The 18780-nt window shown below is 40.7% G+C and overlaps 2 protein-coding genes across 5 annotated transcripts in view; both read left to right on the plus strand.

Annotated features, from left to right (window-relative positions):
- Positions 1-11805, plus strand: part of optn (optineurin) — a 37701-nt gene extending 25896 nt beyond the window's left edge. The window contains exons 11-15 of one of the 2 annotated variants that reach the window (XM_068059553.1): positions 1425-1559; positions 2023-2175; positions 4046-4188; positions 6123-6205; positions 9925-11805. In XM_068059553.1, coding sequence (XP_067915654.1) covers positions 1425-1559; positions 2023-2175; positions 4046-4188; positions 6123-6205; positions 9925-10046 — 636 coding nt within the window. In that variant the 3' untranslated portion in view covers positions 10047-11805. The remainder of the gene's footprint in view (positions 1-1424; positions 1560-2022; positions 2176-4045; positions 4189-6122; positions 6206-9924) is intronic. The other variant, XM_068059554.1, reaches the window with a different exon arrangement.
- Positions 11806-18638: 6833 nt separating this feature from the next.
- Positions 18639-18780, plus strand: part of mcm10 (minichromosome maintenance 10 replication initiation factor) — a 60990-nt gene continuing 60848 nt past the window's right edge. For all 3 annotated transcript variants that reach the window (XM_068059555.1, XM_068059556.1, XM_068059557.1), the window contains exon 1: positions 18639-18691. The gene's annotated coding sequence lies outside the window, so the exon portion shown is untranslated. The remainder of the gene's footprint in view (positions 18692-18780) is intronic.

Below are 18780 nucleotides of genomic sequence, written 5' to 3' on the forward strand. Positions count from 1 at the left end.
TGCAGTTATTAATATGCAAATTGGCCAGCAAGTTCAGAGGATTAAGGGATACACCATGAGTTGCAAATCTCCAGAACTTATTGGTTGATTTATGCCACTCTGGCTTTGCTTTGCACAAGCAGCATCTTGCCCTACCTTTTTAAGAACTTGCTGGTTTTGGGCATTAATTGGCTAATAACTTGCCACATTGGTAATTATCAATGTTAGTACCTTTTTAATGAGATAATTGTTAATGCAATGTCAATTAACCATTCTGGCTTAGAAATTGAACAGTTTAAACAAGTCTAATTCATTCAGGTGTTAAATTGTTCTTGGAGATTTTAAATGTCATTTTACATTTTTTACTTTTTTCTCCCCCCCTCCATTCATTCTTTCCATTTATTTCTCTTTGTGTACCTGATTTGACTCTACCAAATGCACCCTCCTTCTCAGAGATTCCTCTGTTTCTCTCAATCCTTAAAACTCACTGATTACAGAGACAGACTGTTGATCCCACCATTCACTAATTTCTCAGATGCCCTGTTGCGCTGTCCACGCCCTTCTTAGCTCGTGCTTCCAGCAAGTTATGGAGCAAAAATTTAAGCTAAAGTGTGCAGAAAAGAGCTCAGATAATGGGGCACGCCACATTCAGCTGACTCCACTCCAGCAACATCTGGCTCAATATTTCAGGCATTGCCCTTTATCAGAACAAGGGTTTTAGTTCGAGGTTTCTAGCATCTACAATTTTATGTTTGTGATAAATTTCTGCCTCCTTGATCTTATTTTAGCTCAAGCTTATCATAGACATGTAACCAAACTAACTTGTTTCCTGTACTATTTATAAAATCAAAATGTTTCTTCATTTTTAAGTTGACTGCAGGCGCAGTAACCCAGAACGTTGAAGCACCACAGTATGGTGCTATGGTATGTTGGTCTCATTGTTTTTCTCCCCTCTTCTACAGCTCCCTTCACATAGTTTGCCAAGCACCCAGTCCCAGCCATATTTATGGGGAAATGCTAAGCGAAGGTTGGACACTTCTCCAGTAGAATGGAATGAAAATTTGAGTGCCCCACCCCCTCCCCATTCTTTCTAGCTGTGCTGGCTAAGACCACCATTAACTCGAAGGGGTTTCACCTGATTGCCTTTTTAGCCATTTCCATTACATGGCCTGGGAACGGAACGGAGGGTTGTTGCATTTAATCCTAATGCCTCTCTGGATCTCTGCTAAAACAGTCTGATGTGCAATACAGCTGGTCTGAGGAAAATGATCTGATAAAATATCTTTCTTGAATCTTTACATTAAAATATTATATGTAATTCTTTAACTTGGTAGTTTCTATGGTAATATCATCTGAGAGTATCTACCTATTAACAGTTAGCCCATCATTTTATAGCAATATATAAATTGAATTTGAATTCCATTGTGTTGTGTTAATATTGACAGAGTAAACAGATTGAGAAACTAAACGGTCTTACTGTTGAGCTGGATGTCGCTAAAAGAACGATGGAAGCAAATCAGCAAGCAATTTCTCAATTGACGAGGACTGCTGCACAGCAAGCAGATGAGTTGAATGCACAGGTTAGATTTTGAAGTTAATTTTTTTTTTTAAAAAAAAGCTTAATTGCTGCAATTTGGATGTACTTAATGGTAATTTTTCTCTCCAATGAATGTTTTGTTAAGCCACTCCATGTCTCCTAATCTTGGTTAATTCATTAAAATACAATTTGCATCTTAAAATTTCCTACTACCAGTGTTGGTTGCACACTAGGAGCAGCTCACTTGTTCACCAGCCGAACAGGGGATTGCTAAAAGGAGAACCTAAAGAGACAGGGAGTAAATTATTATTGAAAAAATAATGAAAATGGCGACTGTTGCAGCCGTTAACTACGTTTATCAAGGTGGGTGGCAAAGGAATTTCAAATTTGCTGCAGTTTTATTTGCAGTTGCTAACTGGTTTGTTTGTTTTGAAGATATAAATCAGTTATTACCAGAAATCTACTTCGATGTTATGTATTCTTTTTGTCTTGCTTTCTTTACTCAGAATGCATGCAACGCTGAATTAGCTGACATCTCTACTCAGTTAGAAATGGCTGAAAAAGCCCTGGTGGAAAAGCAGCAAAAGATTGATGTAATGAAGCAGACTATTATAAAACAGGAAGAAGAAATAGAAACTGTAGCTGTGTTCAAAGCACAGGTGAAGTGTAAAACTTTCTGCTTGCATTAGAAATAGATGAAATTTTTTTGGACCGCACTAGATTGACATTCACCGGTATTAATATCACTGAATTCTCCCATCATCTATATCCTGGGGGGTTACCATTGAGCAGAAACTTAACTGGACCGGCCACATAATTACTGTGGCTACACGAGCAGGTCAGAGATTGGGAATTCTGCAGCGAGTAACTCAACTCCTGACTCCCCAGAGCTTGTCCACCATCTACAAGGCACAAGTCAGGACTGTGATGGAATACTCTCCACTTGTCTGGATGAGTCCAGCTGAAACAACACTCAGCTTGACACCATCCAGGACAAAGCAGTCCACTTGGTCGGCACCCAATCCCTTAAGCATTCAGTCCCTCTACCACCCGCACACAGTGGCAGCAGTCTATACCATCTATAAGATGCACTGCAGCAACTCACCAAGATTCCTTCGACAGCACCTTCCAAACCCGTGACCTCCACCACCTAGAAGAACAAGGGCAGCAGATACATGGGAACACCAGCACCTGCAAGTTCCCCTCCAAGTCTCACCTTCCTGATTTAGAACTGTATCTTCGTTCCTTCATTGTTGCTGGGTCAAAATCCTGGAACTCCCTCCCTAACAGCACTGTGTGTGTATCTACACCACATGGACTGCAGCAGTTAAAGAAAATTGCTCACCACCACCTTCTCGAGGGCATTTAGGAATAGGCAATAAATACTGGCCTTGCCATTGATGTCCACATCCCAAGAATGAACAAAAAAGATAATTTCTCTTGGGCTTGGTGCCAAAGACCACCCTCACCCTCCAATTGTGCTCCCACTCCCTATAACCAGATGCGGCCTTGAATGCAAATATCTGGCAATGTATCATCTAGGGTCAAACTGTTGCTGTAATTTGTTTATTGGAAATGTTGCAAGATTGTGTATCGTGATGACAATTGATTCATAGAAAGTAGATTTAATGTACATATGGCAGGGTTACCTTCCTTCATATGTTGAATTCTCTAATTTCCTTTTGAGTTGGAAAGTGTTTGTGTGCACATAGGGTGGTGTTCTGAGTTTCAAAGGAATATAGAGTGCCCAGAGTTTGTATCAAAAGAAAACTTGCAGACACCAATGAAGTGAAATTATTGAAAGGCAGTTAGGTATATTGATAATATACTGTGTTGGTTTGAAAAGGTATGCTCTACTTATAAAGGGGAAAGCTTTTGCTGTTGTAATAGCTTGTAAATACAATGAGAGTAGTTCAACAGTTGAAAGCAAGGAGGACACTGTTTGATTAACCCTGTCCCAATCTAGTCTGTAAGAATCCATAAGAAACATTTCGGGCAATAATTTTTCTTAATTTTGGCATCAGAGAAAATTTGAACTTAACGTGAAGCAAGTACCAACAGTGAATAACAACTTCACAACTTCAGTTTTAAAAAAAAAAGAGGAATTCTACACGTGAAAAGGCTCGAGTCTTTAGAAGGATTACATGAGTGTACAAGCATTGCTCATTTATTTTACTAAAATTAGCAAAATGAATAAGCCAGATCTAAAACTAAATGGCAGAAGCAAGACACCAAAGAGGATTATTAATATTCAAGATTAACATTTTCAGAAGAATTAACTATGAAAACCCTTTATTATAGAGGCAGGAAATTCAAGCATCATATCCTAAAACCATATAAGATGAGAATTTTATCATTTATTTCATCACTGTAGGACTGTAAGAAGTGCACATTATAATTTACAAATCTAAATAATGCAGATTTAGATTACGTACCAGTTGGTTACAAGCCATGTATGGTGGTTTGCAATATTAAATGGCTGTTTACAATAAAAGTATTAATGCTACTGTAATTTCTGGCTTCCTGTAGGCTGATGTTTACAGTGCAGATTTCCACGCTGAAAGAGCAGCCCGAGAGGCAATTCACGCAGAAAAGGAGTCGTTGGTTGAAAAGCTGGATTTTCTAGTGAAAGAAAACACAAAACTGAAGGAGGAACTGGATGCACTTAGCAGGTATTTAGTGATGGCATATCCTGAATAAAAACTTGACAAAAATATTTAGCAGGATTCTCCTTTTATTCGTTCATGAGATGCAAACGTTGCTGGCTAGGCCCAGCATTTATTACTCATCCCCAATTGCCCTTGAGAAGGTGATGGTGATCTGCCTTCTTGAATTGCTGCAGTCTATCTTTTAATCTTGAAGCTACATTTTTTTGTTATTCATTCATGGGATGTGGGCATTGCTGGCTAGGCCAGCATTTATTGCCCCATCCCTAATTGCCCTTGAGAAGGTGATGGTGAGCTGCCTTCTTGAACCGCTGTGGTCCATGTGGGGTAGGGACACCCATAGTGCTGTTAGGAAGGGAGTTCCAGGATTTTGACCCAGCAACCGTGAAGGAATGGTGATATAGTTCCAAGTCAGGATGGTGTGTGACTTGGAGGGGAACTTGCAGGTGGTGGTGTTCTCATGCATTTTCTGCCCTTGTCCTTCTAGTTGGTAGAGGTCGCGGGTTTGAAAGGTGCTGTCTAAGGAGCCTTGGTGCTTTGCTGCAATGCATCTTGTAGATGGTGCACACTGTGCGTCTGTGGTGGAGGGAGTGAATGTTTGTGGATGGGGTGCCAATCAAGCGGGCTGCTTTGTCCTGGATGGCGTCGAGCTTCTTGAGTGTTGTTGGAGCTGCACCCATCCAGGCAAGTGGAGAGTATTCCATCACACTCCTGACTTGTGCCTTGCTACTCCAGTTCAGTTTCTGGTCAATGGTAGCCCCTCGGATGTTGATAGTGGCGGATTCAGCGATGGTAATGCCATTGAATGTCAAGGGGAGATGGTCAGATTCTCTCTTGTTGGAGATGGTCATTGCCCAATTTTACCTTAATATCGAAATAATACTATTGTGGAACCACAAAAACATTCCAAAATTAAGAATTATTTCCAACAAATATTGTGTTGCCCCAGTAGCACATTCATAAGTGAGAATAAATCGGGGAGCGTAAGGCAGAAGAACCATTAGATTGAAGATATTGAACCAGTGATGAAAGGATAATTCCCCAGGACTCATCCTGACGCTTGCCTTACTTTTCATTCACACCCATTATTTTTTCCTATATCTAGTTTATTCTTTCTTGATTGTGCTTCTTCTGTTGACTGCTCCCTTCAGTTATTCATAACTCTCCTCTTGGTTATCTAGGAGCTAGGTTTGCTCCTCTATTAGCGTCCTCGTGGCAAGTTATCAGTACTACGTTGATCTGTTCGTCATTGGTTTGCTATCTGTCAAGGAAGTCTGAAATCTAATCTTTTCAGTGCCACAATCTTATCGAAGAAGATTCTACTTTTGATGTAGGTCTTGGGCTCAGTTTATATAATCTATTATTTTGCCTATAACTATCCCTATTGACGAGGTTTTCTAATCATAATCAATGGATAATCTATATCTAATTGCATCATTGATTTCAAATGCTAACTTGTTAGAATTCTGTTTGCCCATGCTTGTAACTCTTTATAGAAACCGATGTTGCAGAACAAATTAAAAGAAGTAGTTGTCCACACTCCAAATATCAAAGGGCTTCCAATAGCAGGCAGGGCATATAAAACTTTTCAGCAGTCTTCCAATATCCCTTCCTGGCTGTCTGAGATTCATTCATCAGCAAAATTATATTTGAAAATGAATTTTAAGATGTAGACCACAAGTTTAGAACAATCACTACACCCAGTGGTTCTTTAAATCATTTTCATTTTGTTGAACTAATTCAGGATTCGAAATGTTGAATATAGTTTTTTTTTAAATGAATATTTGTAATGAATAAATTATGACTAGAAATCATATGGATTTTGTGTTTAAAAGATCTTAACCATTTCAGCTACAAATTTTAAAAGCTATCCATAATCTTTGTTTCATTGATACCTGGAACATTGGGCAAACTTCAAAAATGTTTAATTGAATTTGCAGGCAGTCATTGATTGAACTGCAGCGTCGTCATGGCAATCTAGTGGCTGAGGATAACTTAGCATTACAGCAGCAGGTGGCACGAGGTAAAAACTTTGTTTTTAATTGAAGTAAGATGCCATCATATAAAGGGACTACTGTACTTGTCACCAAGTTACAATTGTACCACATACTACCGTCTTTGATATCATAGTAAATCAGACAATGCTTTATAAGCTCAAAAATTAGACAGTCTCAAATAGAATGTAGGTGTGTGTTCCTTTAAGGCTGGACAGTGTAATTGATCTGCATTCTTCAGGTCAGTTTACAGACGAGAGCCCTGGCTTTGTTTGACAGATTAACTTAGAATTCATAAACATTGTGGAACTAGAAAATGTTCTTGGGGAGCTAAAACACAGTGTTATAAGGTTTTTTTGTACCTAAAAAAAAAGATCCATGTGCAGTCGGTCGCAAAAGTCAATTATTTTAACTTTAAGTGTCACTGTTTAAAAAGTTTAAACTCTCTTGCATTTATACCTAGCTTGGAGCTGTTTAATTGTTTTGAGTTTTTTTTTTAATACTTCCCGGTAGCCAGCAGCAGCTTCTGGTAGAACAGAAGTGAGGGTTGTGATACCAGGACTGAGAGTTACTCCTGAAGAATGACCCAGACAGTTGTAGAATAAGTTTGCCAAGTGAACTCCCCTAGAATTAATTGTTCCATTGTTAAGACATAGACACTTCCTGTACCACTTCTAACAATTTATGCTTAAAACAAATTTTGGCATATTTCCCATAGTGATGACACTGTTTTACACTGTGTACTGTATAATGTATTGGGGCCATTGAATTATGATCATTGAAGAGGTGAAACTATTTTTATTACAAATGGGTGTGTAGAAGTACTGGAAGTGGGGAGGGAAGTGATAGAGGGATTTGGGAGCAGTTGCAGGATGTGGTGTCAAGTGAGATCTGAGAATACTAGTACTTGTGTGATGTCAGTGTGGCAGCAGTAAGAAGGTGGTCTTTGAATGTGGCATCCCTGCAATGGTGGCTTAATATGTGAGCACTGGGAGGGGTTTGCTGCTTTATGGGTGTACTGGAACATGGGTACCGAATGGTGAAAACAGTGGCTGGATGTGTTGCAGGGTCTGGAGGCACAAAGTAGTGTTCAAGGTGTTAGGAGCTGTGGGGAGAAGGTGCATGTGCCTTTAGCAGTAAGAAGGGGTGCTGCGATTTGGGACCATTGATGGGAGGGGAATTGGTTGGTGCCGAGGTGATCGGGATGAATGGCAGGGTGGGGCTTATAACTAGTGGAGTTTGGGGTTGGAACCTGGGGATGTGGTAGTGGGGGAAAGGTCTGGTGGTAATTTTGGGAGAGGGGCGGGTGAAGGTTGAGTGTTACAAGAAGCAAAGTGGCATTTACAAGAATTGTGCATTGTATGTAAGACTTCTAATGTTTTGTTCAATACATACGAAGATAATGGACTGGAAAAGACCAGCTGCTCCATCAAGCCTACCCACGCTACTGATGATGGCTGGAGTGTCATGACTAGGCACTTTCTGAAGTCCCAGAGCACCACAAACCCAGAAGTGTAAATGTTTTTCACTTTACAAGTCAGCGGTAGCCAGGAAAATGGCTTTTGCCACCCCATGGGGGACCTTCAGCTATGGTTAGCACCCAGCTGGGTTTATTGGGATTGTCAAATCTATTTGGGGGGAGTTATCCAAAATGTTTCCTCAGTCACTATTTGAAAATCCTGTTAATTTCTCCCACTGCCCCTTTTCTCTTAATAGCTAAAAAGGAGATACTTAAAAGGTCATCAGTGCTAGAGGTGGAAAAGTTACCTGGTCCGGATGGGACGTTTCCTAGGTTGCTGAATGAACAAAGGATGGATATAGCTGAGGCTCTGGTCATAATCTTCCAGTCCTCCTTAGATCTGGGAGTGGTGCCAGGGGACTGGAGGAATGCAAATATTATACCCCTGTTCATAAAAGGGAAGAGGGACAAATCTGGTAACTACAGGCCAGGCAGCCTAAAATCAGTGGTGGGCGATCTTTTAAAGACAATCTGAGACAAAATTAATTGTCACTTGGAAAATTAGGGTTAATAAATGACATCCAGCGTGGAATTTTTAAAGGCAATTTGGTTTGACTAACTTGATTGAGTGCTTTATAGTAGCAGAGGGTTGATGAAGGTCGTACGCTGCCGTGCTTTTTGTGAACTTACAAAAGGAGTTTGATAAAGTACCACATAATAGAGTTCTTAGCAAAATTGAAACCCATTGGATTAAAGGGGCAGTGGCAGCATGAGTACAAAATTGGCAGAGGCACAGAAAAAAGAGCATTGGTAAATGGTTATCAGACTGGAGAGAAGTATACAGTGGTGTTCACTGGGGGTCTGTAATAGGACCACTGCTCTCTCTCATACTGACCTGGACTTGGTTATACAGGGAATAATTTCAAAGGTTACAGATGACACGAAACATGGAAATGAGGTAAACAGGATGAGGGGTGAGGAGTGCTCCTGGGGAAACCTGTATTATATGTATTCAAATAATACTCCATTGTATTATAAATTATTTGGGTTTTAACTCCCTGCTGAGCAATCTCTCTGCCCCAAGGTATATGAAGTAATAGTGATTATGGCGTTAAAGAGAGGTAAAAATTGAGCAGAAAACTAGTTGGGCCCCAAAGAGAAAATTGGGATTCTTGGAGGCAGATTTATAGGTGGAGGAGATGTGGGAATTACATCTGATGTCAGAGGAAATAGTGAGGTCGGGGAAGCTGAAGGACTAAGGATAGAGCCATCAAAGGGAAAAGGTGGTAGCTGCTGGTCATAGAGAGATACAGCACCGAAACAGGCCCTTCGGCCCACCGCGTCCATGCTGACCATCAACCACCCATTTATACTAATCCTACATTAATCCCATTTCCCTCTCCCATCCCCACCTTCCCTCAATTTTCCTGCCACCTACCTACACTAGGGGCAATTTACAATGGCCAATTTACCTATCAACCTGCAAGTGTTTGGCATGTGGGAGGAAACCGGAGCACCCGGAGGAAGCCCACGTGGTCACAGGGAGAACTTGCAAACTCCGCACAGGCAGTATCCAGAACCGAACCCGGGTCGCTGGAGCTGTGAGGCTGCGATGCTAACCACTGCGCCACTGTGCCGTCCTTCTAAGATAGATGAAGAAACTGTTTTTAGAAAAATTGAATGTAATAATGTCAAGTTGAACAATATATTTCCCTATTAAACAAATCTGAGTTCCACATTTGTCAAATCATTTGTGGAATAATATTGACATCTTTGAGGGAGAACTCTAGTCAAGCCAATTTTGCAAAACTTGGATTGAGGGTGTTCACCTCTAAAACTGCACTTATATGGGGTAGGGATGGTGAAATGTCAACATTTCAAATGTTAACATTATTGGAATAGCACAAAAGATGAAGTAGTGTTTAAGCATTTACTACATGTACTTTTACTGAAGGAAGAATTCTGATTGGATATTCTATTTATTGATTTTTACAAATCCATCTCAAAGTATGAAATAAATTCACATGCAACTAACATAAAAGACATTTAAACATTTCTCCTGAGGTCAGTTCTGAGAGAGCTGATAATGTTTTGAGGTCTGATAAGGCTGTGAATAGTCATTCTGTTTTTAATCTATGAATGAAGTTACTGATTGTAAAATCTGGAAGAATTGTACAACCTGATCATTTGAGGTAGCCGCTGACACGTAGAATTGTGTGGAATATGTTCAGCTGTTGTCGTGTGTAAAATATATTATACCTTAGCTGTTTTTTTTCATTCTGCTTACAGAACCTGAGAATCTTAGTTGGGAGCAGCAAGGCATTCTGCCAGAACATGCTTGCCCAAAGTGTGGTACCGTCCTGCCTGACATCGATACCCTACAGATACATGTCATGGATTGCATCATATAAGCGCAAGATCTAAATGACCATTTATGTGATTGTCATCGCTATGCAAACATGTTGGATTTGCCTTTGCCTTATTGGAGATGGAGGGGAAAGAGTGACGATTGATGTGATTCTTTTTATTGAATTTATTTTCAAACCTGTAATTGTGAAAATAGTACTTTTATTATCTAGTACTATCTTAATATTTGCTAATTGAATGTGGTGTTCATTTATCTTTAGGAACTTTTCTCTAAGGAAAATGCACCAACAGGTATAATATTGTTCGACAGTAATTGCATATTACAAAGCCATTTCTTCTTGCAGATTGTTGGTGAGTCTTTACTGAGAAAATGAGCATACTCCCACTTTTCATAAGTACTTTAGATTATATATAAAAGCAGTCCGGTAAAATAGGGCAAGTCAGATCTAACTTTTAGAGGATAGATTCTGATTCATACTCGTGAATTGCACGTCCCAAGCCTCTGACTCTCATCACGAAACAAACTTAAAGTTACAATATTATTGGATGGAAGTTCAATTAGGCAGGGGGCTTAATGGTAAAATTGTGCAAATACAGATGTTTTCCAGACTAACATGATGACTAATGTCCTTGTCAATGAAAAAAAACTAAATATTCTAGTTAAAACCCACTTGAATTAATTTATCAAAAATTTAACAATTGAAATGGTTACTATCTCAATCAATTGAGTGTTGCACTGGGTTATATTACTGACATTCATTTCTGGATATAAGTCTAACATCATGAAGAGATGAGCATTCCTCTCGGGGAAGCCTGTTTGGGTGGCCCCAAGCAAAAAGTAGCTTAGGCAGTTGTTATCCAGATTCCAGTTAACAACCCTATGGCTCAAAATTCTCTGTAAACGTGGCTGATGTGGAAAATGCAAATGTAATACTGGTAAAATTGCTAAAGGAACAGCTAGTATGATGGACAGTGTTAAATATTCTGTTGGGTGCAGCAAAATCTACTCTCAGGGCATTATCCTCTGTTAAGGAATTATTAAAGGTGTTATCAACAGTTTTTGTCCCATCCACCCCTACCCTTCCAAACGAGTCATTTAGAGCACAAATACATGGCATGTTATGCCACACCAGAGCAGGGTGAGAGTTTGTACCAAACTGCCCGTTTTTCAGCTCTCCTTCATGAGCACCTCATTGTAATTAGAGCTGAGTGACGGCCCAAAGGAAGAGAAAAAGGAAAAGTCTAAGCAGGAGTCATCCTATGGGTCCTCCTGGGCTCCCCGAGGTGGCTATTTTCAGAGCAATATCGGAGAAAGCCAGCAAAGCAGCTGCGCTAATAATGTATCATAGAGGGAAAAAAACTAAGAATAAAGTTTGAGTAATATTTGGCAATTGAGTTAAGGCTTGTTTTAAAGATTGTAGTTAAAATGTTGTCAGGACTTTTTGTTTGCAAAAATTACTTAATTTTAGTCGAGCTAACATCCTCTCGCTTATTCAATTGTTGCACTAAGAATTGAAGTGACCTGAAATTAAGTAGATATGAAATGAGGAATTGGTTTCATCTATAAAATACAACATGATAATTAGACACAAAAACAGAAAATTCAGGAAACACTCGGGAGGTTAGGCAACATCTGAGGAAAGAGGTTTCCAGCATCCAAGGTATTTTGCTTTTGTAATATAATTAGACACTTTATTTACTGTGTTAAAATCTACTGATGGGAGCAGTTTAAATCTGAAAAATAATTGTCTGTTGAAGTTTGGTTTGAGAATTAAAATAAATACTTATTTTGAATGTTTCAAATTGTGGTTTGTTATTGAAGTTCCTACAATGAAGCAAGCAGGCTTTCTCCAATACATTGTACAAGCAATGATCAATGTTAGAAACAAAAACAAGAAATGCTGGAATCACTCAGCAGGTCTGGCAGCATCTGTGGAAAGAGAAGCAGAGTTAACGTTTCGGGTCAGTGACCCTTCTTCGGAACCACCTTCTTCATCAATGTTAGAAGTGGGTCCCAGACCCACACAGGTGAATTTTCTGGTGGTTGTCATGTCACCCAAGGGAATTAATAGAAACTAGACAAAGGTTTCATCCTATGTTCATAACTACTGTCGTCAGACTTGTAGATTGACCGAAGAGGAGACTGGATGCAGAAGAGCGGGGGGAGCAGTTTTTTAAAAAATTACTAAGCACTTGGACAAACGTGAGCTAATCAGGCCCAGTTTACTGAGAATTTCAAAAAAAAGTAGTGTGCTTGGCCAACTTTATGAAATATTTTTAAAGAAATAGGAATAGAGAAAAGAATTGCAGTGGGTGTGCATTTATACATCATGCATCACCCATACACTTATTCAAAAAAACAAATAAAGCTCAAAAGTTAAGACTTCACTGACTATTACAGCAGCTGATCCAAGAAAGTCGGAATGGAAGGCGGACCCAAATGAGATTTTTTTTTTAAAGGGGAAAAAGAAAATGGGGTACATGATGGGCTGAATTTTACCAGCCCCTCAATGTCGAAGGTTGTGGCGGGGCGGCCTGACATGACCCCCAACACCGAGAAGGCCCTGCCGCGGCCCGGCCATTTGGAGCAGGGCCTTAATTTACAAATTGAAATGAATGAAAACAAAATGCAAATAAACTTGCCTGGTCCCAGCGGCCATCCCGCGCCGATTTTACAGCCACCAGCTGCACCTTGCATGTCTTTGGGACTCCATTCGGAGTTCCGAGGCGAGACATTGGTAGGGATGGGGAGAACTAAAATTTCAGGGCGGGGGGAGAAGGAAAAAACACTTCTGATTGGCTGTGGGGATGGTGGGAAGGAGTTGAGGGTTATAGGTAATGAAGTTTTGGGAGGGAAAGTTCGGGACCTGAAAAAAGTTTTTTCTAGAGGGAGAGAGCAATTTACATATTTGTTGCTCATTGGGGGTGTGGGAGAGGGAATTGAAAATGTGAGTAAATGTTGATCTTTATTCAGCATTCTTTCGCTTTAAAAATTTTAATGAGTCCAAAGGGCATGAAGCCCTTTGAAAATGGTGCCTGCGCGGTGGCGCCGGATGCCTTTGCCGAGGACGGAGCGGCCGGCCTCTGACGTAGAGGGTGTGGCCGCTCCGCCCCCTTGATTTAAATGAGCCCCCGCGCAAAATACCGCGTGGGCTAAGCGGCAGCAATTCCGTGGCGGAAGGCTGCAGAGTTCACAGCCCGCCGCCGCAATGTGTGGCGCACTAATAAAATTCAGTCCAATGTGGTCGTGGAACATTCTTTCTCTGGGGCCATTGTTTTCCTGGACTTCTCATTCCTGTTCCTCATCTCTCTCCTACAATTTTGAATATTCTTCCTTTTCTCTTCTACCTGTTCTGTTTGAATAGTTGAACACTTCATATCTTTATTACCTGAGATTGTTATACTCTCCGTGCTTTATATTAACTTTTCTGTAAGTAAGTTGGCCTTGTTTTTCATTGCACTATTAAGGAGTCAGGTTCATGTCAAGTTCTCAACATTGTTACAACCAGGTGAGAAAGGGGTCTAGGGTTCCCTTTCAGCCTTCACCTGGTCTTGCTGTAACAGGTTTTAATTTTAAACACACCGTATTTTTAGCTCCCCCTTTGGTGAATCCTTGTTCACTGCTTTCCAATTATAAGGCAAAGAAACCAACACAAACAGGCTTTCTTAGGTTTAAAGAAGAAAAGTTGAAATTTATTAAACTTAAACTCTAATTTGGTTGACGTCTACGTTTACACGACACGCCCATGCTAGTATGCATATGCGATATATACATGGAAATAGAGACAGAAAACAGCAGAAGAAAAAATAAAGTGGAAAGGTTTGAGGCAATATCTGAAGAGTTGTCAGTTCTTCAAGCTCACTGTAGAGTCCTTGATTGTAGGTAGATCTTGCTTTTCATTGGGGCCCATTATTCTTAAACCCTGTTTGCTGTAAGAGACTTTTCTCTCTTGGGATTCATGTGTCTTCAGTGGATTCAGAAGCTTGTGAGAAAGAGATGGGAGCAGACAGGAGAGAGATCTTCTCAGTCCAGGAACAATCAGACTTTCTGCCCAAACTGTTTGTACAGATTCAAAAAACTCATGTTACCCAAGCAGGTTAGTCATGTGACTACCTGGTTTGACCATGTCCTTTTGTGTATTCGGCCATCTTCACAGTCAACCTGGAATGCGAGCTCGCCCACCTTCAACGTCTGGTGATCAAAAGTCCATTGTGGGTTAAATGTGTCAGGGAATGGCTGCTTTGTCCTTCCACAAACACTGTTAATATGCAAATGTATTTTCCAGCCACAGCTGATCTGTTTAACAAGTCCTTTCTTAACTCCAGTTTAAAATCAATGTTCATGACAAAATTAATGTGCCTTATTCTTGGCAGGTGGGAGCCTAGCATGACAACATGGTGTAAGAAATGTGGATTCTGTCATTTGTTACTGGCCTTTTTATACTTTTATTATGAATTTTATGTATTTTCATGTATGTGTGTAAATATTTTGTATAAGATTTTGGTAAATGAAGAGTTAACTTTAGCCATGTATCTTACTAGTAAAAATGCTGCCTATACAGTTTGAGTCAACCAGAATTATTTTGTGATTACTTTGGTAATCACAAGGAAAAGAACAGATATCGAAAGCTATGTAACAATTTGTGATCAAAATGTAACAGAAAAGCAAGATGAGTCTCGGCGGAAATGTATGATCGACTGGACCTCAAGGTTATAATGCATTGTTTGTGCGTGTTGTTTTGCACATGTGCTCATGATTAATGTACAAATGGAGGTACTGACAAATGAAATGGCAGGACCAATCGAAACTGATATGTATGAACCAACCAATCAGTGCACAAGAGGAGCCACCAGCTACAAAGAATAAAAGGATAGACCTGGAGAGGTCCAGTGCACAGATTTGAAGAAGATAAAGGGAGAGATAAAAAGAAGAGGAGTCATGAACCGTCAGTGCCACTAGAGCCAGTGGAGAGTAAAGGCCATCTGGACTAGTATATCGACTGCTTTGGATTTGTTAAGTATTGCTTTTAGCCTTAATAAATCATCCTGATACCACTACATTAGGTGGCTCCTTGCTGAATCCTTATTGACTGGTCCAAAAACAAATTATAAGTAAGGTTCTAGATCTTACAATGGCAAGCTGCTCACATTGATTTGGGTAGGTAGGATATTTTGAATGTACCATGGAACACTGATTTTTGTGCAAAGTTGGGACCAGCTAAAACACAATGGAATGGTCTTTTCCAGAGTCTGGATTCTTGAGCCAGATACATGGTCATGAACTGCCCATCCAGTGGCTGATAGATTCTGTGAACCTCTGAGGTTTAGCAGGAGTGTAATGTAAGCCAGGGTTTCAGGTTCAGGGGCTCCACAGGAATCTGGTTGGTGACATTTTTTCCCCAATGTCTCATTTTCAAAATGGAAAATCATTGATCTAAGCCACACAAGCTGGGAAGTAAAAGAAAACAGTTGGAAGCTAAAAGCTCATTGTTACAGTAGATAACAGGATACGCAGCACAGAAACACCAGTTTATACTCCACTCAAGCCTCCTCCCGTCTTTCCTCATATAACTCAGTATAATGCTCTATTCCCTTCTCATACTTATTTAGTTTCCCTTTAAATAATTCTATACTATTTGTTTCAACCACTCCAAGTGGTAGCGAATTCCATATTCTCACAACTTTCTGGATAAAGAAGTTACTTCTGAATTCCCAATTGATTTTTTTTGTGATTATTTTATGTTGATGGCCTCTAGTTTTGCTCTTCACCACAATTGGAAACCTCTGTGCCTACTTCGTCAAAACCTTTAAAGAGCTCTATTTGCCCACCCCTCAGTTTCTCTCCAAGAGAAAAGAGACTCAGCCTGTTCATCCACTCTCTCATCCTCTTTTACACACTTGCTGTACCCTTTTTTTTTTACAGTATGGCAACCAGAATTGTACACAGTACTCCAGGTGTGGTTCAACCAAGGTTCCATACATAATAAAAACAAGAAATGCTGGAACCACTCAGCAGGTCTGGCAGCATCTGTGGAAAGAGAAGCAGAGTTAACGTTTCCGGTCAATGATTTATCTCAGAACAATGCAGATCTGACACTAGTTCTAAACCAACAGATTTATTTACAGTACTCAAATATCTCAGTACTTACAATATTTCAGTCCAATGTCTTTCAGAACACGCTTGTATTTACTAGAACCTTTCAGCCTGTCTCAGTTTCAGTTTCATCAATTCTAGACTTAAGCAATCAAGCATAGTGAACACTGATCAGTGAAAAAACTAATACAATCAAACCCAGATTAATCAAGCCAGTGAACACTCGATATCCCAATAGAATTATACCCTCATTCTTGGTTTGCTTTTGTATGGCTTTGTTAACCTGTGTCACTACTTTCAGTGATTTGTGTATTTGTACTTCCAGATCCACATCACTGACACAAGGAAACATCACCACCTGCAAGTTCCCCTTCAAGCTGCATACCATCCTGACTTTGAAATATATATCGCCATTCCTTCACTGTCGATGGGTCAAGAACCTGGAACTCTCTCCTTAACAACATTGGGTGTACCTACACCAAATGGACAGCAGTGGTTCAAGAAGGCAACTCACCCACCGCTTTCTCGAGGGCAATTAGGGACGGGCAATAAATGCTGGCCTTGCCAGTGATGCTCACATCCTATGAAAAAATTAAATTAAAAAAATTTGGATTCTTGAAGTCTTGTTGCTGCTTTTTGGAATGATACAGAAGTTGAGGTTGCTCACAACAAAATGAAAGTCTGGTATCAGTCCTTTATCCTGTGATGGTTTTCTCATGGACTGCAGAGGAATGGCAACAAGAAGAAGAAGAAAGAAATTAACACCCAATTGGGGTGTTTTTAGGGAAATTTAGTTCCTGGAATTTAGTTCCACTTTAAAGACGTCTGCAAACGCGACATGAAGTCCTGTGACATTGATCACAAGTCGTGGGAGTCAGTTGCCAGCAATCGCTGGCGGGGCTAAAGTGTGGCGAGTTGAAGAGACTTAGCAGTTGGCAGGAAAAAAGACAAAAGCGCAAGAGGAGAGCCAGCTGTGTAACAGCACCGACAAACAATTTCTACTGCAGCACCTGTGGAAGAGCCTGTCATTCTAATATTGGCCCTTATAGCTACTCCAGGCGCTGCTCCACAAACCACTGACCACCTCCAGGTGCTTATCCATTGTCTCTCGAGACAAGGAAGCCAAAGAGAGTTCCTGGAATACAAAACATGCTTCTAACCTTTGTCCAAAAGTGTTGACTTAGCGACTTAATGTTTCCAGCATTTTTTGCTTCAGATTTCCAGCATATTTTTGTTTTAGAAACATAATTTGTTTATGAAATGCAACAATAAAGAGTTATTTATTTCCTGTGAACAAATAATGTTCGTTTTATCTGACTTTTCGAAGGCTAGTGGTCCCCAGGCAACAAAGTTCCATTGATATGTTGAAGGTTCCGGTGACAGGTATAAAACCATAAAAGCCATAGAAAGTTACGGCACAGAAGGAGGCCATTCAGTCCATCGTGTCTGCGCTGGCTGAAAAAGCTAGCTGTCCAATCTAATCCCACCTTCCAGCAACTGGTCTGTAGCCTTGCAGGTTACAGCACTTCAGGTGCAAGTCCAGGTATGTTCCTGTTTTACAAATACAAACATGTATATTTGATGTAAAGCTGTCAACATGAGGAAAGGTGACACAGATTGAAAACCCAATAAATATGTGGAATAAGAACAGAAAACGCTAAAAATACTTAGCGGGTGTGGCAGTATCTGTGGAGAGAGAAACAGTTAACGTTTCAGGTCAGGACTTCCCGTCATTAAGACTGTGCGCAATGCATTGTACATGCAGCATGGGGCTGCACAGGTGCATCTGGTTGTGTGCAATGTATTGAAGATGCAGCATGGGCTGCATTGGTGGAGCTGCTCTATGCAATGCATTGTATATGCAGCTGGGGTTGCACTGGTGCAGCGGGTCATATGCAATGTATTGTATATGCAGCATTGTCTGCACTGGTGCAGCTGGCCATGTGTAATGTATTGACTACGCAGCATGGGCTACACTGCCACAGCTGGCTGTAGGCAATGTACGGTATCTGCCTCTGGGGTTGCACTGGTGCCGCTGGCTCTGTGCAATGTATTGTATATGCAGTATGGGCTGCACTGGTTCCGCTGGCTCAATGCAATGTATATGCAGCTGGGGCTGCACTGGTGCAGTTGGCTCTTTGCAATGTGTTCTATGTGCAGCATTGGCTGCACTGGTGCAGCCGGGACTACACTAGTGCAGTTGGCCCTATACAGTGTATTGTATATGCAGCAGAGCCTGCACTGGTGCAGTTGGCTCCATACAATGCATTTGCAGCTTGGGTTGCACTGCTGACTCTGATTCTGCCGCGCGTTGTCCGGGATTCCAGTTTGATGGCTGCGACTGACAGCGCCCAAAGGACCCTTCAGCTGTCCTACCATTTGCCGGATAATTGGGTGTCGGGAGTGAAGCAAAAGGGAAAGATTGCAGCGGGTGATGGATGGTTTTTTTACTGCCAGATCTGTGAGTTTTATTGGGAACCAGCAGCTTGCAGCCCGGAATTCCGAACAGGCAAGTGCGAAGGACAGGGTCAATAGGCCAGGAGGTGGCGCGGGGGCCTGGAGCTTGGCGGCAGTTTGAAGAGGAGCAAAAAACAGGTGAGGAACAAAAATATAAAAGAATAAATAGCGAGAATATAATATAAAATCATCAATAAATATACAGAGAGAGCGGGGGGAGAATCAAA

Source organism: Heterodontus francisci, chromosome 27, assembly GCF_036365525.1.
Source record: "Heterodontus francisci isolate sHetFra1 chromosome 27, sHetFra1.hap1, whole genome shotgun sequence".
NCBI lineage: Eukaryota > Metazoa > Chordata > Chondrichthyes > Heterodontiformes > Heterodontidae > Heterodontus > Heterodontus francisci.